This window comes from Symphalangus syndactylus, chromosome 13 (genome assembly GCF_028878055.3).
Source record: "Symphalangus syndactylus isolate Jambi chromosome 13, NHGRI_mSymSyn1-v2.1_pri, whole genome shotgun sequence".
Classification (NCBI taxonomy): Eukaryota; Metazoa; Chordata; class Mammalia; order Primates; family Hylobatidae; genus Symphalangus; species Symphalangus syndactylus.
Genome location: NC_072435.2, coordinates 90,827,678 through 90,849,850, shown reverse-complemented (window position 1 = coordinate 90,849,850; position 22,173 = coordinate 90,827,678). Strand labels below are relative to the sequence as shown.

At 45.1% G+C, this 22,173-nt stretch overlaps 1 protein-coding gene across 6 annotated transcripts in view; it reads right to left on the bottom strand.

Annotated features, from left to right (window-relative positions):
• METAP2 (methionyl aminopeptidase 2) overlaps positions 1–22,173 on the bottom strand; it is a 110,173-nt gene that overhangs the window by 39,235 nt on the left and 48,765 nt on the right. For 2 of the 6 annotated variants that reach the window (XM_063614280.1, XM_055238761.2), the window contains 2 exons: positions 1,916–2,428; positions 47–154 (listed from right to left, as the gene is read on the bottom strand). In XM_063614280.1, coding sequence (XP_063470350.1) covers positions 47–154; positions 1,916–2,066 — 259 coding nt within the window. In that variant the 5' untranslated portion in view covers positions 2,067–2,428. Of the gene's footprint in view, positions 1–46; positions 155–1,915; positions 2,429–22,173 lie in introns of those variants that run through there. The other 4 variants (XM_055238762.2, XM_063614281.1, XM_055238764.2 and 1 more) reach the window with 4 other exon arrangements.

The window sequence follows — 22,173 nt, the reverse complement described above, 5'->3', positions numbered from 1 at the left end:
ACATTTTCTAGCTTTTCTAACCACAAAGATCAAATTAACCATTTACCTTCATCATCTTCATCTCTTTCTTTATCTTCCAATGCATGTCTTTCCAACTGTCTTGCTACTTCATCCACTGAGGCTCCTGATTCTTTATCAGGTTCCTGTTCCCCTGCTGATCAAAATAAAATAGCAGAAATCAAATCTAATACAGACACTTTCCCACTAGAATATGCTCTAATGATCTTCGAAAACTTACAAATCCTTTCCTCAGGAAACAAAAACAGAAACATTATTGTGAATACAACAGAATTAGTTTAATGACAGAAAAATCTTCCATACCTACACAGTACTGTCCATTCATTAATTTACTCAACAAAATATCCATTACACACACTAGCAGCTAAAAGATAAACAAAAGCGTGAACTGGTCTCTATTCTCAAGTAGTTTAACTTGTAATACTGGTCAGCAATTAGACTCAACAAATACTTAAATACCAGATAGGTAATAAATGCTGAAAGCCTTAGGAAGAAGATTCATGTGCAACACCCTGGGGCAGCCTGGTTTCATGAAGAAGGATATCACGATGGGCTGGGTAAAGTCAAAATAAATAGGCAAAGATAGTCCATTAATAAAAAGGTAAAATGCTCAAATATTTAAGCATAAGACCAGGCCCCTGCTCTTGAAGTGATTATAACCTACCTATAGAAGCAATATGTTACATGTATTAATAGTATCAGGTAGCACAAAATGAAGTGACATTCTGTCTACTGGAGAGAATTCATATTAAGAAATACAACTGTTAAAAATACATTAGGATCAGTCAGCTGAACACCTTACAAGACAAACAGCAGTGTTTGATTTTCACTCGAAATCCAGGAACAGCCACCAGAATAACAAATTTTGCTCTGGAAGAGTTCCAGCAACGCTACAATTCTCCTTCCATTCTCATCTAATTAAAATTTCAAAAGATGAACATTAGCTCTCTTCGACCTCTCTCAATTCCATCTTAATCGCTTCTGCCTTCTCCATTTTTCTGTTTCTCTGGCGATTTTAATTACAAACAAGTAAAAATAATTTTTCTTAAGGTGAAGGAGCTTGTGCAGCAAAAACACAGACTTCTCAAAACATGTAAGTTCCTAGCTCAGAATATCCAACTGTAAACTCTCAGCAGTTCTCCTTGCCTTACCAGTGGATTTAGAGGTTAAGACCTGAGAAGTTCCATTTTGAGCCACAGAATATCCTATCTGCACTACCTGCAAGTGGCATCATAATTCAGGTCTAAAGGCCCTAAAGCTTGGCGATATTATGGGATTAGGCAGGTGAAAATTCGTATCACCACCACAAATTCTGCAATTAATAACATGAGCGCGGGCAAACACACATGTACACACACCTCAAAAGTGCAGGCTGCAACGACAACCCCAACGTGAACCGGGATAGTGGGGGGAGGTGTGCTCTCCATTACATTTGCCCACCCTACCCCCACCCCCACCCCCAAAGAAAATAAGTCCTAGATTGCTCCAGCAAACCAGCAAAGACGCGGCAATACGAGTCAGAATAGGATTTTTGAGGCGGCAGCCAAATCGCGCCAAAGATGGTAGGGCTGTGCTCTGTGCACAATCTCAAGACCGTGCCACGATATGCGTGGGAGCTCAGTTCTGGTAATACAGGGGCTCGGGCCCAGCGACCCCAGAGGTACCACACGCCAACCTCAGGCACTCTTTTCTTCCCCACCAGCCCTCTAGTCCCACAGGAGGAGATGACGCCTCTTCTCAGACTGGGAATCTATAGCCCGGCTTTGCCACCCTGTCAGGCCCAAGAATCAGTCTAGTCTGGGGCTCCGGAGCCCCGGTCCCGGCCCCCTCAACGGGCCTGAGCCAAATCGTTCAGCCATTCCCGGAGGGGACTGGGAAAACATAAAACTCTCTTTACCTGCAGAGGCCCCTTTGCTCTTTTTCTTCTTTCGTCTTTTTTTCTTGGCTGCTTCCTCAGCCGTAGAGGCAGCTCCTTCTTCCCTGTCGTCTGGATCCAGGTCGCCATTCAGGTGGCTCCCGGAGGCCGCTGCCTCCTCCACACCCGCCATGTTGCCCGAGTGAGCGCGAGGGAATGAGACAGAGCAGCGAGGGCCCGCTCCTTCTCCACCCGCCTACACCAGCCACGCCGGAAGCTGCTCTCGATGGTAGGGACGCAGGGAATGCTGGGACGGCGGAGGACTCAGCTGAGGGTGTCGGGCCAGCTTCGGGCCGGGAGTGCCCGAGTCTCGGCTTGGAGCCCCGCCTGGTGGGGGTCGACTTGGGCCAGACCAGACTGCTTCGTCCGGTGCCTCGGGCATTCCCGAAGCAAATCGGCTTGCGCAGGCTGAAGTTTAAAGGGGAGCTTGAGCTCTAGAGTCAGCTAGAGATACCTGTGGAGAGCGGCAACCCGCGGTAGCAAGCGGCGTCTCTGCTGGAACGGAAATATTTTATATTTGCGTTTTTATAAATCACACAGGCAGTGGGGAAACGGGCTAAGAAATGTGTTCGCTTGTACACATTTCTATTGTCATGACTCCACATATCTCTTAAATCTAAGAGATTTAATCAAATCTGCTTTGACATTCACAATCACAGCTCTCCGCGAGGCTCTGTAGGCACTGGAGAGAATTTTGGAAGCTGGAGTTCCGTATTAGTTTCTTGTACTACTCAAACCTGGACGGTTCAAAATGGGAACCCGTCACACTCTGCTCACTTTCCAATTCAGGACAAGAATGACAGGTTCTAACACACGGGGACACGGTCTCTCTCATTAATGCAAAAGATCCCACTCCGTTTTCTCTATTTCCGGTCACCTTTCTTTTGGATTTAGGACGTTTCACCAGAAACTAATTTAATTTTGCCTATTTCTTTACTTCTTATGTTTTGAGCCTCATGTTCAAACCGCAGTTTGAGATTTAGTTTGTGGCGTAAGTGGATTCTGATTGGCTGGCTGCACCAACTCCTCAATTTCTCCTGAATATGGCTTTGTCCACCTAGAGAGTTTAGGTGTTTTCATTAGTTTTAAACTAGGCACCAAGCTTCACGGGCATCAAAATGTCTTTAAGAGCCTTCTTGCCAGTGGGTTTACAGTAAACCTCACACAGGCTCTGACAGCAGCTGCAAAAATGTACATTCTCTGTCTTAAAGGTTCAGGCAGCACCTATCCAATACTAATAAAAACTGCCTCTCTTATTCTTGTACATATCTTTGTCTCTCTAAATCTATCCCTATTTAGATTTTAAATTGTTTTCCCTAGTTGATTGCTAGCAATATAAAAGTTGGTAAACCGGCCAGGCGCTGTGGCTCATGTCTGTAATCCCAGCACTTTGGGAGGCCGAGGCGGGCAGATCACAAGGTTAGGAGTTCGAGACCAGCCTGGCCAATATGGTGAAACCCCGTCTCTACTAAAAATACAAAAATTAGCCGGGCATGGTGGCAGGCGCCTGTAGTCCCAGCTACTAGGGAGGCTGAGGCAGGAGAATCGCTTGAACCCGGGGGGATGTTACAGTGAGCCGAGATTGCATCACTGCACTCCAGCCTGGGCGACAGAGCGAGACTCCTAAATAAAATAAAAAATAAAAAGTTGGTAAACCAAACATAATACCACAAAAATAAAATAGAAGTAGCTTCCATGTGTCCAAAATCCTTTAAAATGCCCGGCAAGATCCAGCCATACCTACTTTTCCAGTGTCTCCACTCTCTTACTATTACAGCTCCAGCTCTCAAAGCTCTTTCTGACCTTGGAGCATTTCAAACTCACTGTTACTTTTATCTGGTCTGCTCTTTGCTTGGCTGACATATTCACCCATTCACTCATCCATCCATTCGTTCAATGCCTACTATAAACCTAGATCTGGCAATATTTAGAGAGCAAAAACAGAGATGATCCTTGTCATCATAGAGCCTGTTAACAAAAATAGACATCAAGCAATGATGCTAATAAAAGCAAATTTACAACTGCTGCTATGAGAGCATATTACAAAGGGACTTGCCTAGGTAGGATGGCCCGGTAGAGTTTCCTGAGGAAGTAGCAATTAGGCTGAGATCTGAAGGATAAATAGGCAAAGGGGAGGGGAAAGGTTTAGAGAGTTTTGTTTTTGTTTTTTTTTTGAGACAGAGTCTCGCTCTGTCACCCAGTTTGGAGTGCAGTGGCCTGATCTCAGCTCACTGCAACCTCCGCCTCCCAGGTTCAAGCGATTCTCCTACCTCAGCCTCCTAAGTAGCTGGGATTACAGGCGCCCACCACCACGCCCAGCTAATTTTTGTAGAGACAGGGTTTTACCATGTTGGCCAGGCTGGTCTCAAACTCCTGACCTCAGGTGATCCACCTGCCTCAACCTCCCAAAGTGTGGGGATTACAGGCATGAGCCATTGTGCCTGGCAGAGTATTCTTGGCAAAGGGAAGGTAAAGAAAACTTAATTGTATTTAAGAGGAGACATGGATTCTAATATTGGAATGGTCATTTGGCTATAATTTTGTGACTCTGGACAGCTCATACATTTTTGAGCCTTGGTTTTCTCATCTGTAAAACAGTAGGGAGTATAACACATTTGAAGAACTAAAAAACATTCAGAATGGCTGAAATGCAAAGAGGTGGAGAAGGGAGTGAGTGTGATGAGATGAGACTAGAAAGGTAAGAGCCTTGGAGGAAGGAAAGGGTAGGAGAGCTGACAGAGCCTTTTAGACCGTACTAGGGGCTTTATACTTTGTCCTAAGAACAATATAAATCTCTTAAGTATTTTACTTTTTTATTTATTTTTCAGACAGGGTCTCATTCTGTTGCTCAGGCTGGAATGCAGTGGCGTGATGTCAGCTCACTGCAACCTCTACCTCCTGGGTTCAAGCAATTATCCCACCTCAGTCTCCCAAGTAGCTGGGACTACAGGCACATGCCACCACACCCAGCTAATATTTGTATTTTTTGGTAGAGACAGGGTTTCACCATGTTGGTCAGGCTGGTCTCAAACTCCTGACTTCAGGTGATCCACCTACCTCCCTTAAGTATTTTATTTTTATCTTTTATTTTTTTCTGAGATGGAGTGTTGCTCTGTCGCCCAGACTGGAGTGCAGTGGTATGATCTCGGCTCACTGCAAGCTCCGCCTCCCGGATTCAAGCAATTCTTCCGCCTCAGCCTCCCAAGTAGCTGGGACTACAGGCACGCGCCACCACACCCAGCTAATTTTTGTATTTTTAGTAGAGACGGGGTTTCACCATGTTGGCCAGGCTGGTCTTGAACTCCTGGCCTCAGGTGATCCGCCCTCCTCAGCCTCCCAAAGTGCTGGGATTATAGGCATAAGCCACTGTGTCCAGCCCCCTTAAGTATTTTAATGGTGAGGAGACAGTTAACCTGATGAGATTTGCAATTAACATGATTAGATTTTTGAAAAGATTACCATGGCTGCAGTGTACAGAGTAGAGTTGAGGGTGGCCAGAATGAAAGCAGGGAGATCAGTTTAGAGGCTATTACAGTCAATAGATTATAGTGGCTTGAAAGGGAATGATGATGGGTATGACCAAAAAAATGAATAGATTTAAGAGATATGTGGGAGATAAAATGGGTAAGACTTGGTGATGAATTGTATAAGGGATCTGAGAGAGAAGAATATATCAAGGAAGCCCCTTAGGTGTGTGCTGGTGAAACTGGATTGACTGGTAATGTAATGTAAATAACAGCAATAGAAAAACATTTCAGATTTGAAAGGGAAGATTATGAGTTAGATGTGAGACATGCTGAGTCTGAGGTGTCTTGGGGCATTAAAGTGGAGCTGTGAAGAAGGTGGATAACTGTAAGGAACTGGAGATCAAAAGAATAGTTGGAGCAGATATAAAAATTTGAGTCATCAACTAATAGATGGGAATTGGAACTTTGACACAGATAAGATTATCCAGCAAGTGGATCTAGACATGAGAGTACTGCACAGCATGGTGGCCACGTACCACGTTGTCACTGAGCACTTAAAATGCTGCTAGTTCAGGCCGGGCGCGGTGGCTCACGCCTGTAATCCCAGCACTTTGGGAGGCCGAGGCTGACGGATCACAAGGTTAGGAGATCAAGACCATCCCGGCTAACAAGGTAAAACCCTGTCTCTGCTAAAAATACAAAAAATTAGCTGGGCGTGGTGGTGGGTGTGCCCCTGTAGTCCCAGCTACTCAGGAGGCTAAGGCAGGAGAATGGCGTGAACCCAGGTGGTGGAGCTTGCAGTGAGCATAGATGGGGCCACTGCACTCCAGCCTGGGCGACAGAGCGACACTCCATCTCAAAAAAAATGCTGCTAGTCCAAATTGAGTTATGCCATAATTTAGAATATACAATGAATTACAAAAACTTAATACAAAAATACTAAAGTTTCTCAATGTCATATTTATTACTTGTTGAAATGATAATTTTTATATAGTTAAATAAAAACATCATTAAGATTGATTGTTACCTGTTTCTTTTTACTTTTTAAAATGTGGCTACTAGAAAATTTAAAATTACATGAGTGACTATTGGACAATGTAAATTGTCAACCTTAAAAAAAAGACACTAGAGGCTAGGCATGGTTTCTCACACCTGTAATGCCAGCACTCTAGGAAGAGCACTTGAAGCCAGGAGTCAGAGACTAGCCTGGGTTACCAAGCAAGACCCCCTCTCTACAAGGAATTAAAAAATTATCTGGGCGTGGTGGCATGTGCCTGTAGTCCCAGCTACTCGGAGCCTAAGGTGGGAGGATTGCTTGACCCAGGGGAAGTCAAGGCTGCCATGAATTATGATCATACTGTTACAGAAGGGCTGGGCTCCCAGCTAAACCCCACCCTTAAGCCTGGAAACATGGCCCTAAGTAAAAACAGCTGACCCTATTTTTCTACCCAAATGTTGCTTTTTTGGCCTGCCCCACCCCTATCCTGTGCCCATGAAAGACTTAAGCTGGCAAAGTAACGTAAGCAGCTGAGCATTGGGAACACGAGCGGCTGAGTGGCAAGCAAAGAAACAACTAAGTGTCAGAGAATAGATGCAGCTAATTTTGGACGTGCAGCTTCCGAGAGGGGCCTAGCCAGAGATGGGTGGGCTTCAGGGAAAGATCACCTTCCCACCCCCTTTCCAGCCTCCGTTTCCGCTGAGAGCCACCCACCACTCAGTAAAGTTGTCTGCATTCATTACCTTTCAACCCGTTCATGTGACCTGATTCTTCCTGGACGCCAGACAAGAACCAGGAAGCCCCTGAGAGTATAGGGGCTGCCACCCTGACCCTCCATTGAGCTGGTTGGCACTTGGCCATCCCTGGAAGGCAGAGCGGAAAGAGCATTGGCTGTAATATGCTTGGATGCTGCTGTGGGGCCCATATAGAGCCTGCTCCCACCAGAAAGGAACGACTGGCTGGTTCCAGCGTTCGTTCACTCCGGTTCCCACACTCGCTCCCTCGCACACCCCCTCCCGTGAGGACTGGCCAGCAGTGGGCTTAGTGAAACCAGTCACTCCACTTCACCCACCAAGGGGGTCAAGGGAACTATCCCATCTCATCACCACTGCACTCCAGCCTTGATGACAGAGTGAGACCTTGTCTCAAAAAAAAAGAAAAAACAGCCGGGTGTGGTGGCTCACGCCTGTAATCCTAGCAATTTAGGAGGCTGAGGCAGGTGGATCACTTGAGATCAGGAGTTCGAGACCAGCCTGGTCAACATGGTGAAACCCTGTCTCTACTAAAAATACAAAAATTAGCCAGGTGTGGTGGCACGTGCTTGTAGCCGCAGCTACTTGGGAGGCTGAGGCAGGAGAATCGCTTGAACCTGCAAGGCAGAGATTGCAGAGGGCCAAGATCGCACCACTGCACTCCAGCCTGGGTGGCAGAGTGAGACTGTGTCTCAAAAAAAAAGCAAGAGAAAATTATCTCTAAACATGTTGGGTTTACTTGGGAATAGAAATAAGGATTATAATCCAGAATGCAGGAAATGGCAAGCCTCCAGTGCACTCAGTGAGGGAAGGGGAGCTTTTATTAACAAAAAAGAGATTTATATAAACTGCTTAGAAACAGATCATTGTTCCTAGAGGCTCAAAGCCAGAGTTGTCAGTTCGTTGGTGGAGATACCTTACTGGGCAAGTGTTCTGAGAACATTTTACCTGAATTACAGCACTCCTAAAAAATGTCTAGTGATAAACCTTATCAAATCAGGAGATGCTTGAAGGATGCAAAAGAGCTTTTTGAATCCTTGGAAACAATTCTTAGACATGTAAGCATAGTTCCTCCTCTCCTTTCAACCTTCCTGGCCCTTTATTGTCTTTATCTCACAAAACCAATTTCATTTTGGCATCTGCAACCTTCACGAAGTCCAGAGTAAGAAGTATGGAAGTTGTCAAAATCAAAATGGAGTCACTAGTGTTAAAAAAAACTTAGACAAAAAGAGCTAAGGAAGGCTATAAAAAGAGTGTTCTCACACTTGTATGCCTAATAACAAAAACTATCACAAAAGACTCTGCAAAAACCACAACCTTGCATAAAGGCCATCCCAACTGTACACAAAAAAATACTTCTACAAGGACATCTACCCAGCAACTGCCTGTATGACTTTGGACTGGAATCACTTTTGTTATTGATCTTTGTAGCCAAGGATAATTATCTCAAAACAATTATCCTTCTCATTTTTCCTTTAAATACTTTTATCTTTTTTTAAACCTCCCTGGATATGCACATAATTTACCGCATATCTTTTTCTCTTACAGAGACTCTCTCTGTTATTTAGGCTGACAGAAAAAAGTGAACCTGAGACTAAGCCTTGGGGAACATTTAATGAATGAGTTGGGGCAGATGAACCTTCAAAGAGGACTGACGAGGTAACCAGAGAAGGAGGAAGAGATCAGGAGTCATTTATTATTAGAGAAGCCAAGGGAAGACCTTCTCAAGAAGGAGGGCATGATTAATTGTGTTAAGTGTAGCTAGGAGGTCACGCAAGAGGACTGATGTACACAGTAATTTGAATGTCATTGGTGACCTTAGCAAGAGCTATTTAGGTAGAGAGATGGAAACCAGACTAAAGAGTGTTGAGTAGGCTGGGCGCGGTGGCTCACGCCTGTAATCCCAGCACTTTGGGAGGCCAAGGCGGGTGGATCATGAGGTCAGGAGTTCAAGACCAGCCTGGCCAACATGGTGAAACCCCACCTCTACTGAAAATACAAAAATTAGCCAGCCATGGTGGAGGGCGCCTGTAATCCCAGCTACTCGGGAGGCTGAGGCAGAGAATTGCTTGAACCCAGGAGGCAGAGGTTGCAGTGAGCCAGGATTGTGCCATGGCACTATAGCCTGGGCAACAGAGCGAGACTCCGTCACAAAAAAAAAAAGTGTTGAGGAATGAGTTGGGGGGTGGGGAAATAGAGAACCTCCCCATCCTTTAAGTTTCAGCTTCAGTGCCACTTTTTCAGGGAATCCTTCCATAATTTTCTTTTTTTTTTTTTTTTTTTTTGAGACGGAGTCTCGCTCTGTCGCCCAGGCTGGAGTGCAGTGGCGCAGTCTCGGCTCACTGCAAGCTCCACCTCCCAGGTTCACGCCATTCTCCTGCCTCAGCCTCTCCGAGTAGCTGGGACTACAGGCGCCCGCCACCACGCCCGGCTAATTTTTTGTATTTTTAGTAGAGACGGGGTTTCACTGTGGTCTCGATCTCCTGACCTCGTGATCCGCCCGCCTCGGCCTCCCAAAGTGCTGGGATTACAAGCGTGAGCCACTGCGCCCGGCCTTTTCCATAATTTTCTAAATCAGGTCCTCCTCTCACAAACTTTCATTGAATTCTTAACTTTTTTTCATGGTACTTATCACAATGTGTAATGAATTTATTTATGTGGTTATTTGTTTTATGGCTGTCTCCCCAGGAGCCCTGCATATTACATTTCCCTTTCCTTTTCTTTCCTTTTTTTTTTTTTTTTTTTTTGAGACAGGTGGTCTCACTCTGCCATCCAGGCTGCAGTGTAGTGGTACCATCACAGCTCACTACAGCCTCAACCTCCTAGGCTCAAGTGATTCCCACCTCAGCGTCCTGAGTACTGGGACTATAGGTACATGCCACCACACCTGGCTAATTTTTTTTTTTTTGTATTTGAGATGATGTTTCAAAACATTGCCCAGGCTGGTACTGAACCCCTGAACTCAAGCAATCTGCCCACCTCGGCCTCCAAGTACTGGGATTACAGGCATCAGCCACTGCACCAGGCCCCTGCATATTCTCTACACTATCACCAGCACCTGCCTCAAACCTAAGGCATAGTAGGAGCTCAGTAAATACTCACTATATAAATAGCACTTAAGCACCCAGCATATTACATTCATTATCTCATTTAATCCATTTTTGAGTTGAGGAAATTACAGAGAGAGTTTAGGCAACTTGCCCCAGGTCATACAGCAAGTGAATAGTGGAGTCAGAATCCAAAGCCAGGTTATCAGATACCAAAAGTTTAATGATTTTCAATTCTACCTTCCCAGTTGAAATTTCAAATCAATTCAGTAAACATTTATTGAGGTTGCAGTGAGCCGACATCACACCACTGCATTCCAGCCTGGGTGACAGAAACTCCATCTCAAAAAAAAAAAAAGCCGGGCGCAGTGGCTCATCCCCGTAACCCCAGCACTTTGGGAGGCCAAGGAGGGCGGATCACGAGGTCAGGAGATCGAGACCATCCTGGCTAACACAGCAAAACCCCGTCTCTACTAAAAATACAAAAAATTAGCCAGGCATGGTGGTGGGTGCCTGTAGTCCCAGCTACTTGGGAGGCTGAGGCAGGAGAATGGCGTGAACCTGGGAGGCGGAGCTTGCAGTGAGCCGAGATCATTCCACTGCACTCCAGCCTGGGCGACAGAGCAAGACTCTGTTTCAAAAAAAAAAAAAAAAATGTTTCTTGCCTGTAGTCCCAGCTACTCAGGAGGCTGAAGCAGGAGAATTGCAGACTGGGAGTAATTTTGCTTGGTGAAAAACACAAAACTGAATAAGACAGAAATCTGTACCCTCGAGAAAGTTTAGAATTCAATGAGACAGATGTGTAAACAAATGAAATAAGATGCTAACCCTTTCCTTATTTATTAATTCTTTTTTATTCTAAGATAGTCTTTCACAAAGCTGAGGGATTTTTCCTTTCTTTTTGTTTTTGAGACGGAGTCTCACACTGTCACCCAGGCTGGGGTGCAGTGGTGTGATCTCAGCTCACTGCAAACTCTGCCTCCCAGGTTCAAGCAATTCTCATGCCTCAGCCTCCCAAGTAGCTGGGATTACAGACGTGAGCCATCATGCCCGGCCAGCTGAGGAATTTCTCAAGGGATCTAAAAGATCTTTAGACTCAGGGCAAGGATGTGGCTGGTCAGCCTCAGGACAAATCTCAAAACTTTCGGGGGGCTGAAGCAGGAGGATCACTTGAGCTCAAGAGTTCCAAACCAGCCTGGGCAACATAGTAGAGACCACATCTCTACTAAAAAAAAAAGAAGAAGAAGAAGAAATTAACTAGGCATAGTGGTGGGTGCCTGTAGTCCCAGCTACTCGGGAGGCTGAGCCGGGAGAATGGCTTGAGCCTAGGAGATAGAGGCTGCAGTGAACTATGATCGTGCCACTGCACTCCAGCCTAAGAGATCCTGTCTCAAAAATAAAAGAAATAAAATAAAAAGCCAAATATATTTAAAGAACTGTCTTCTGAGAGTATGGTATTTTTTATCTTTTGAAGTTAAACAGTCATTTCACATTATTATTATAAAATGACAGTGAGAATAGATACCATTTTTCAGTGCCTTGACATTTTTTAAAAGGCAACACTATGTTAGTTCTCAAAACCACTTTTTAAACATTTCTTAATGGTGACATCCCTAAGTCTGATGGTCTCTATTCTAAAAAAATAATTGGAGGTGGGAGAGCCTAGTGTTATGGGAGAACTGCCAAATTATTGCTGATAACGATATTGATGGGAACTTATGCAAAGGCTGTGGTTAGGGGTCTAAGAGGAGAGGCTGCATCCCAGAAACTTTTTTTTTTTTTTTTGAGACAGAGTCTTGCTCTGTCGCCCAGGCTGGAGTACAGTGGCGTGATCTCAGCTCACTGCAACCTCTGCCTCCCAGGTTCAAGCAATTCTCCTGCCTCAGCCTCCTGAGTAGCTGGGACTACAGGCGAGAAACATATTTTTTTTTTTTTGAGATGGAGTCTCACTCTCTTGCCCAGGCCAGAGTGCAGTGCAGTGCAGTGCTGCGATCTCAGCTCACTGCAACCTCTGCCTCCCGGGTTCAAGTGATTCTCCTGCCTCAGCCTCCCGAGTAGCTGGGATTACAGGTGCCCACCACCACGCCTGGCTAATTTTTGTATTTTTAGTAGAGACAGGGTTTCACCATGTTGGCCAGGCTGGTCTGGAATTCCTGACTTCAAGTGATCCACTTGCCTTGGCCTCCCAAAGTGCTGGGATTATAGGTGTGAGCCACCGCACCCGGCCTCCACAGAAACATTTCTAAAGAGGTATTAAGAGAACTTAATAGTGCATTGAGCACAGAGAGAGAGGAGTTGAGGATGAGAACCAGGTTTCTAGCTTGGGTTCCTGGGTGGAGACGGGTACCGCTCCCTGAGATAGAGAATGAAGGTGGGGGGGTAGGTTTTGGAAGAAGTGGAATGGAAGATAAGCTTTGGGTATTCTAAATTTGAGATGCCTGCAGGTCACCCAGGCAAAGATATCTGGTAGTCAGTTAGAAATATGCATCTAGAGATACAGACACGGGAGTAATTAGGCCCTCCGTGTGGCAGAGGCTGTGAACGAAACCATTCAGGAAGAAAGGAAGGGGACCAAAAAACAAAACACAACCCACAAGGACACTAATGTTTTGGGGATTTTGTTTGTTTGTGGGGAGAGTGGGACACTACAAAGGAATGGTAAGACAAGAAGGAGAAAATGCTGTAGAGAAAAATCACATGAAGGTAAGGAGAGAAAATGTTTCATGAAATAGTTTGATCACCTATGTCAACTGTTGTAGAAAGATCAAGTGGTACAAAGTCTCACAATAGACAGTTGACTTCAGATAGAGCAATTTTGTTAGGGGGCATCAAAACAGGCTACATAGGAGTGATTGCGATGTACCTTCCTGGACACCACCTCAAAGGACAAAGTGTGAAAGTTGTCAGAATCATAATGGAGTCACTTGTGTTAAAAACCCTTACAAGGCCGAGGATAGTGGTGCACATCTGTAACCAGCACTTTGGGAGGCCAAGGCGGGCATAACGTTTGAGTCCAGGAGTTCAAGACCAGCCTAGGTAGCATGGTGAAACCCTATCTGTACAAAACATACAAAAATTAGCTGGCATGGTGGCGCATGCCTGTAGTCCCAGCTACTTGGGAGGCTGAGGAGGATGGCTTGAGCCTAGGAAGTGAAAGCTACAATGAGCTATGATCATGCCACTGCACTCCAGCCTTGGCAACAAAGTAAGACTCTGTCTCAAAAAAAAAAAAAAAAAGCCAAACAACAAAACCCTGACAAATAGAGCCTCAGAAAGCCATGAAGGGAGGATTCTCATGCACAAATGTTTGATAACAAGAATTACGGTAAAAGACTGCAAAAATGACAGCCTTGCACAAAGGCCATAGCAATCTTACAAAACTAAACAAAACAAAACATTTCTGTGAGGACACCTGCCCAGCAACTGCTTGTCCATACTCTGACTGGCTCCATCCTCATTATTGATCCTTTTAGCCAGTGATCCTCCTCATTTTTTCTTTAAAAAACTTGTCTTTCTAGGCCGGGCGCGGTGGCTCACACCTGTAATCCCAGCACTTTGAGAGGCCTAGGAGGATGGATCACCTGAGGTCAGGAGTTCGAGACCAGCCTGGCCAACATGGTGAAACCCCGTCTCTACTAAAAATACAAAAAATAGCTGGGTGTGGAGGTGGGCACCTGTAATCCCAACTTCTCGGGAGACTGAGGCAGGAGATTTGCTTGAACCCCAGAGGTGAAGTTTGCAGTGAGCTGAGATCGTGCCATTGCACTCCAGCCTGGGCGACAGAGCAAGACTCCATGTCAAATAATAACAATAATAATAATAATAAAATAAAAAGCTTGTCTTCCTTTACTTCCTTGAAATACACATTCTTTCTCAATCATAGTTGTATCCAATAACAACTTAAATTACTTATTTTTTTTCTTTTTCATACAAAGTGGCAGAAGTAGAACTAAATTACTTATTAATCTTATAATTTATCTCCTTTTGTAGTTGGAATAAAGTTAGACAACTAATAGTAGAAATTTACCTTCTATGGTGCCCATGTATTGAGGCTTAGGCTTTGTGGAAAACATATATGGTTCAAAGCAATATTCTTTTATTCTTTTTTTTTTTTTAGTAGAGGGGGGGTTTTGCCATGTTGGCCAGGCTTGTCTCAAACTCCTGACCTCAGGTGATCTGCCCACCTTGGCCTCCCAAAGTGCTGGAATTACAGGCATGAGTCACCGCGCCTGGCCCAAAGCAATATTCTTATGCCCAAGATGTCAGGAGTATCATTACCCACATGAAAGTTTCCTTTCTTTCTTTTTCTTTCTTTCCTTTCTTTCTTTCTTTCTTTCTTTCTTTCTTTCTTTCTTTCTTTCTTTTTCTTTTTCTTTCTTCTTTATTTCTTTCTTTCTTTCTTCTTTCTTTCTCTTTCTTTCTTCTCTTTCTTTTCTTTCTTTCTTTCTTTTTTCTTTCTTTCTTTCTCTTTCTTTCTTCTCTTTCTTTCTTTCTTCCTTCCTTTCTTCCTTTCTTTCCTTTCTTTCTTTCTTTCTTTTCTTTCTTTCTTTTCTTTCTTTCTTTTTTTTTTTTTTTTTCCTGAGACAAGCTCTTGCTCGTTACCCAGGCTAAAGTGCAGTGGCGCGCTCTTGGCTCACTGCAGCCTCCACCTCTAGGTTTCAAGTGATCCTCATGGCTCAGCCTCCCAAATAGCTAGTATTACAGGCATGTGCCACCACACCCAGTTAATTTTAGTATTTTTAGTAGAGACAGGGTTTCACCATGTTAGTCAGGCTAGTCTCTAACTGCTGACTTCAAGCGATCCTCCAGCCTCAGCCTCACAAGGTGCTGGGATTACAGGTGTGAGCCACCACACCCAGCCCTCATGCAAATTTTCAAGTGCTTATTTGCCAGGGCCAAGTAGGATTTAATATCAAGTGTTCACGAAAGAAAGCTTAGAGCTAGATGAAATACTTTGCCTAGACTCACAGTCTTTCTCTGAGCAGATTTCTGCAGTTCCTTCTCTCTCTCTGTTGTTTTTTTTTTTTTTTTGAGACAGAATCTCACTCTATCACTCACTCTGTCACTGTAGTGCAGTGACACAATCTTGACTCACTGCAGCCTCAGCCTCCCGGGCTCAAGCAATCCTCCCACCTCAGCCTCCCGAGTAGCTGGGATTACAGGCGCATGCCACTGCAATCAGCTAATTTTTTTTTTTTTTTTGAGACGGAGTCTCACTCTGTCACCCAGCCTGGAGTACAGTGGTGTGATCTCAGCTCACTGCAACCTCCACCTCCCAGGTTCAAGCAATTCTCCACCTTGACCTCCTGAGTAGCTGGATTACAGGTGCATGCTACAACACCTGGCTAATTTTCCTATTTTTAGTAGAGATGGGATTTCCCTATGTTGGTCAGGCTGGTCTCGAACTCCTGACCTCAAGCAATGTGCCTGCCTTGACCTGCCAAAGTTCTGGGATTACAGGTGTGAGCCACTTCACTTGGCCTGGAGTTTCTTTTCTGTGCAGCTTCTTTCTCTCTGATATGTCTCCTCAGCTCAGAGATACCACCATGCAGGAGAGTGTTTCCACACAAAGAGCCGGGGTGATTGTGAATCCTGCATCATTTCCCTGCCATCTGGTATCACAGTTCTATGTTTCCTATTGATGGATGTCTAAAAGGACTTATTTCTTTTTTCAACTTTGACAGCTGCGTATACTGGGAAGTCTTGTCCAGTATCAGTCCTTTTCCTACATCAAGGCTGAAAGTGGAAGCACTTCCACATTGCAGGCTTTCTGTCAACATCTGATGGGCTTTGCTTGCCAGTTTTTATTTATATTTATTTATTTAGTGAGATGAAGTCTCACTCTGTCACCCAGGCTGGAGTGCAGTGGCATGATCTCGGCTCACTTCAACCTCCCGGGTTCAAGTGTTTCTCCCACCTCAGCCTCCCAAGTAGCTGGGACTACAGGTGCCCACCACCATGCCTGGCTAATTTTTGTATTTTTAGTAGAGACAGGGTTTCATCATCTTGGCCAGGCTGGTCTCGAACTCCTGACCTCAAGTGATCCGCCGCCCCCACCCCTTCAGCCTCCCAAAGTGCTGGGATTACAAGCATGAGTCACTACACCCAGCCCAGTTTTTTGTTTTTAAATGATGCAGTAGAAAAACTGACTGGAAACTCAGTATTTTTAGCCAGAGCTTTGTCAGCTAGGAGGTTTGCTTTAGTGTGAATGGATGAAAAGCAGACCATATACTTTGGAAAATAGACGTTGTTGGATACTTACCCAGAATTCATTTTTAGTTTTTCCCTTGCTAACATAATCCTTCTTTGGGTTCAGGTGTCCACGCTTTTCTGCCTAGCTAGGTGAGCCTGTCCTTAACTCAAGAGTAAATCCTGATTTGGCTAAACTAATACATGAGAATTCCAATTCCTCTTGCCAGTGGTTTGTTTAGGCATCGGCTTGTGTTGCAATTTTGGTCAATGAAACATGGAGGGCCAGGCATGGTGGCTCACACCTGTAATCCCAGTGATTTGGGAGGCTGAGGTGGGAGGATCTCTTGAGCTCAGGCATTCGAGACCAGCATGGGCAATATAGTGAGACCTAGGCTCTGCAAAAAAATACTTAAAAAATTAGCTGGATAGTGGCACAAATCTGTAATCCCAGCTACTCAGGAGGCTGAGATGGGACGATCACTTGCACTCAGGAGGTAGAGGTTGCAGTGAGCCAAGATTGCACCACTGCACTCCAGGCTGGGTGACAAAGTGAGACACCCTGTCTCCAAAAAAAAAAACCAAAAAACAAAAAACAAAACAAAAAAAACGTGGAGGTAAAACCATTGGGAACTTCTGGAAAAAGTGTTTCAAGTTAAAAAAAGAGACAAAATATAGTTTCTTTTCTTCTTTAGATGTTTTCAAGTCTACGAATAATCCCTGGGGATATGAAGAGCACAAGACAGAGAGGTGGAATGATGCTGGGCCCTTGACGGTGTCATTCAGCCATTGAATTGGAAAATCTTAGTCACTCTACATTCAAACATGTTAAGATATCGCATCTCCACATTTTTAGAATTAGAGATTTCTGGCTAGGCATGGTGGCTCACACTTGTAATCCCAGCACTTTGGGAGGCCGAGATGGGTGGATCACGAGGTCAGGAGATCGAGACCAGCCTAACACGGTGAAACCCCGTCTCTACTAAAAATACAAAAAATTAACTGGGCGTGGTGGCAGGCACCTGTAGTCCCAGCTACTTGGGAGGCTGAGGCAGGAGAATGGCGTGAACCCGGGAGGCGGAGCTTGCAGTGAGCCCAGATTGCGCCACTGCACTCCAGCCTGGGCAACAGAGCGAGACTCTGTCTCAAAAAAAAAAAAAAAAAAGGATTAGAGATTTCTGATACCTATAAATAAAGTCATCCTAAGTGATGCAAACTCCAGAATACACAGGACTTGGTGCTTAAATGTGAACTTCCTTTCTTTTTTTTTTTTTTTTTAAGACGGAGTCTTGCTCTGTTGCCCAGGCTGGAGTGCAGTGGCACGATCTTGGCTCACTGCAAGCTCCGCCTCCCGGGTTCATGCCATTCTCCTGCCTCAGCCTCCCAAGTAGCTGGGACTACAGGCGCCCACCACTGCGCCCAGCTAATTTTTTTTTTTTGTATTTTTAGTAGAGACGGGATTTCACTGTGGTCTCGATCTCCTGACCTCGTGATCCACCTGCCTCAGCCTCCCATAGTGCTGGGATTACAGGCGTGAGCCACCGCGCCTGGCCTGAACTTCCTTTCTAATTTCCATAATGCTTCCAGATCATTTGTTAAATTTCTTAGAAGAGAACACTATTTTTTTTAGCTTTGTTGTTGTTGTATTTTTTCCTAGAAGATGGAGAAACACCTAAACTGCAGACATTATGCTTGTAAGAGTAAACTTGTTGACTTAATTCTTGATATAAACTTTAAGTTAATTCTTCCTTTTTAAGCCCCAGGTCCCACTCTCTGGCTTGCTTAGTGTTTCCAAGTCCTGAATTTCTCAGAGGTTTTGCAGGGCTAACTGGGTCCCTTTTCAAAGCATCTTATTCTACTGACTTCTTGGCTGTGCTTCCTCCACACTATTTCATGACTTTTCTCTCCTTCATCAAATTTCAGTCAGAACTTTTATAACTCTCATCCCTGGAACACCTGCTCCTATCTTATGTGTTGTGGATTGATTTTTAAAAAAATTCCTTTAGTGTCATTTTAATAAGGTCCTGGTGAGAGGTGAGGCCAGCTGGAATTCCTGGGTCGAGTGGGGACTTGGGGAACTTTCCCGTCTTATAGGAGGTTTGTAAAATGCACCAATCAGCACTCTGTAAAATGCACCAATCAACACTCTGTAAAACACACCAATCATCAGGAGTCTAAAAGTAGCCAATCATGGGGAGGATTGAAAAAAGGGCACTCTGATAGGACAGAAATGGAACATGGGAGGTGACAAATAAAGGAATAAAAGCTGGCCACCCCAGCCAGCAGCAGCAACCCGCTCAGTTCCCCTTTCATGCTGTGGAGGCTTTGTCCTTTTGCTCTTCACAATAAATCTTGCTACCACTCACTGTTTGGGTCCGTGCCATCTTTAAGAGCTGTAACACCGCAAAGGTCCGCAGCTTCATTATTGAAGTCAGCAAGACCACGAACCCACCGGCAGGAACCAACTCCTGACACATCTTGTAGGCTCGTCCAGGATATTGCCACGTGGTGAGTACCATCGGACCCCTTTCACTTGCTATTCTGTCCTATTTTTCCTTAGAGTTCAGGTGCTAAACACTGGGCATCTGTCAGCCAGTTAAAATGACTAGTGTGGCCACTGGACTAAAGACATGGGTGTCAGGCTTTCTGGGAAAGGGCTCTCTAACAACCTCTGACTTTTTGGAATAGGGAGTGTTGGTTTGCCTGCAACCAGCTTCTGCTTTTCCTGCACTTCTGGGCTGAGTCGAGGGTCAACAGAGAGGAAAGCCATTCAGCTCCGGGGTCCCGACAAAAAGTGGTTGACCCTGCAGCCATGAGCGGAACTCTCAAAGTTACGCCACCCAAGGGAGATCACCCATCTATCCTATCTATCCTGACCCCTGCCTCCTGGGTCCTAATGCCTGTCAGACAAACTTCCTCCTGCCTCTCTTTTCTGAGGCTAGTCCTGATTCTAAAAACCACTCCCTGTCCCTGGTTCTCTTCTAGTTTCTCCTATAAGGATGATTTCTAATATAAATTTTGGGACTCTGCTCCCTTCTTTAGGCACCTGGGCTCACCAATCAGAAAGACATAATTTTTGCCTGAAGCCCTGTCAGTGGGGGCACTATCTGGAATTTTAGGATCCCTTGTCAGACTTGCAGGCCTAATAAAGTCTATTCCCGAAGCTAGGATATGGGGAGCCTCAGAAATTACAGACTCCAAGATTGAGGGGATATCCTTCCTATTCATATGATGAGAAGTAAGGACAAAAGGCGTCACTCTTCCAACCCTGGAGATCCCTTCTATCCCTCAGGGTATGGCCCTCCACTCCATTTTGAGGCATATCATCTTTATAGGACAAGGGTAAGGTCCCAATACCAACAGGAGAAATTGCTTAGGACTTTAACAGGTTTTTGAGAATACATTGGTAAGGGCCACTAAATCCGACCTTTCTCTGTCCTCTTTGTGGTCTAAGAGGAAAGGCAAGGGTGCAGGTTTTCAAGAATGCATCAGTAAGGGCCACTAAATCCGACCTTCCTCAGTCCCCTTTGTGGTCTAGGAGGAAAACTAGTGTTTCCACTGCTGCTTCGGTGAGCACAACTGTTCTGAACAGCAGGGTCTAGGGACTGTTGTGGGTTCTTGGGCGGGGGAAAAAAAGCAGACCAAAACAGGGGCGGTTTTTTCTTTCAGATGGGAAACACTTAGGCATACAACAAGCTCACCCTTGAGATACATCCTAAACCATTGGGATCAATTTGACCCACAAACCTTGAAAAAGAAGGGCTTCTTTTTTTCTGCACTATGGTCTGGCCCCAATATTCTCTCTCTGATGGGGAAAAATGGCCACCTGAGGGAAGTATAAATTACAATACTTTCCAATGAGAAACAAGCCACCTCCTCGCCCATGTCCACTAGGCCAAAGCAATCACTGGAAGGCACACTGCCCCAGAGGACAAAGGTTCTCTGGGCCAGAAGCCCCCAACCAGATGATCCAACAACAGGAATGAGGGTGCCTGGGGCAAGTGCCAGCTCATGCCGTCACCCTCACTGAGCCCCGGGTAAGATTAACCACTGAGGGCCAGGGAATTGACTTCCTCCTGGACACTGGCGTGACCTTCTCAGTTTTAATCTCCTGCCCTGGATGGCTATCCCCAAGGTCCGTTACCATCTGAGGAATCCTGGGACAGCCTATAACCAGGTATTTCTCCCACCTCGTCAGTTGTAATTGGGAGACTTTGCTCTTTTCACATGCCTTTCTTGTTATGCCTGAAAGTCTTACACTCTTATTAGGGAGGGACATATTGGCCAAAGCTGGAGCTATTATCTATATGAATATGGGGAACAAGTTACCCATTTGTTGTCCCCTACTTGAGGAGGGAATCAACCCTGAAGTCTGGGCATTAGAAGGACAATTCGGAAGGGAAAAAAATGCCCACTCAGTCCAAATCAGGTTAAAAAACCCTACCACTTTTCATTATCAAAGGCAATATCCCTTAAGGCCTGAAGCTTATAAAGGATTACAGGACATTGTTAGACATTTAAAAGCTCAAGGCTTAGTAAGGAAATGCAGCAGTCCCTGCCACACCTCAATTCTAGGAGTACAAAAACTGAACGGTCAGTGGAGACTAGTGCAAGATCTTAGACTCATCAATGAGGCAGTAATTCCTCTATATCCAGTTGTACCCAAATACCAGAGGAAGCAGAATGGTTCACTGTTCTGGACCTCAAGGATGCCACCTTCTGCATTTCCCTGCACTCTGACTCCCAGTTTCTATTTCCCTTTGAGGATCCCACAGACCACACATCCTAACTTACATGGACAGTCTTGCCTCAAGGGTTTAGGGATAGCCCTCATCTGTTTGGTCAGGCACTGGCCCAAGATTTAGGCCACTTCTCAAGTCCAGGCACTCTGGTCCTTCAGTATGTGGATGATTTACTTTTGGCTACCAGTTCGGAAGCCTCATGCCAGCAGGCTACTCTAGATCTCTTGAACTTTCTGGCTAAGCAAGGGTACAAGGCATCTAAATTGAAGGCCCAGATCTGCCTACAATAAGTCAAAAATCTAGGCCTAATCTTAGCCAGAGGAAGCCAGGGCCCTCAGCAAAGAACAAATACAGCCTATACTGGCTTGTCCTTGCCCTAAGACATTTAAACAGTTGCAGGGGTTCCTTGGGATCACCAGCAGCTCCTAATTACCTCTACAGGACTCTCAACTTAACCCATTCTCTGTTAAACCAGTCCAATCCTTCCCTGGCAAACGACTGTCGGCTTTGTATCTCTCTATCAGTCACTGCTTACGTTGCCACTCCCATTCCCGCAAAAGAAAAAATGGGTTTTACTAACTTAACCTACCACCCCCGTTATGAAAGAAGAGATCCTTTCCAACTTCTAAATACGTAATCATTAGCCGACTTCCTCATCTCTGATAGGACCAAAAATACCCTAACAGGACACGTAATCCAGCTTTTATGTTCTTACGTTTCCAACCTCACCTATTACACGAGCAATAAAAAGCCCATACATGGCCCTGTAACCACGAATACCATCTTAACTTTCCAAGCCCCTTTATACATCCAACACAACCTGTTATCAGGCCTGCCCCTGGAGTACCTACTATCCCATCAGTATAATTACACCCTACAACTTCAAGCCCCAGCTGATCATAGTAACTTCCAAGTCACACAAACAGCTCTATTCAGATGGCTTGTCCGCTTCTCAGGGCCTCCAAAAATCATCACCTCCTCCCTGCTTAACAAACAGTCCAGGTTTTATAATGGCAAATATACTCCCTGCATGACCATTCACCCTG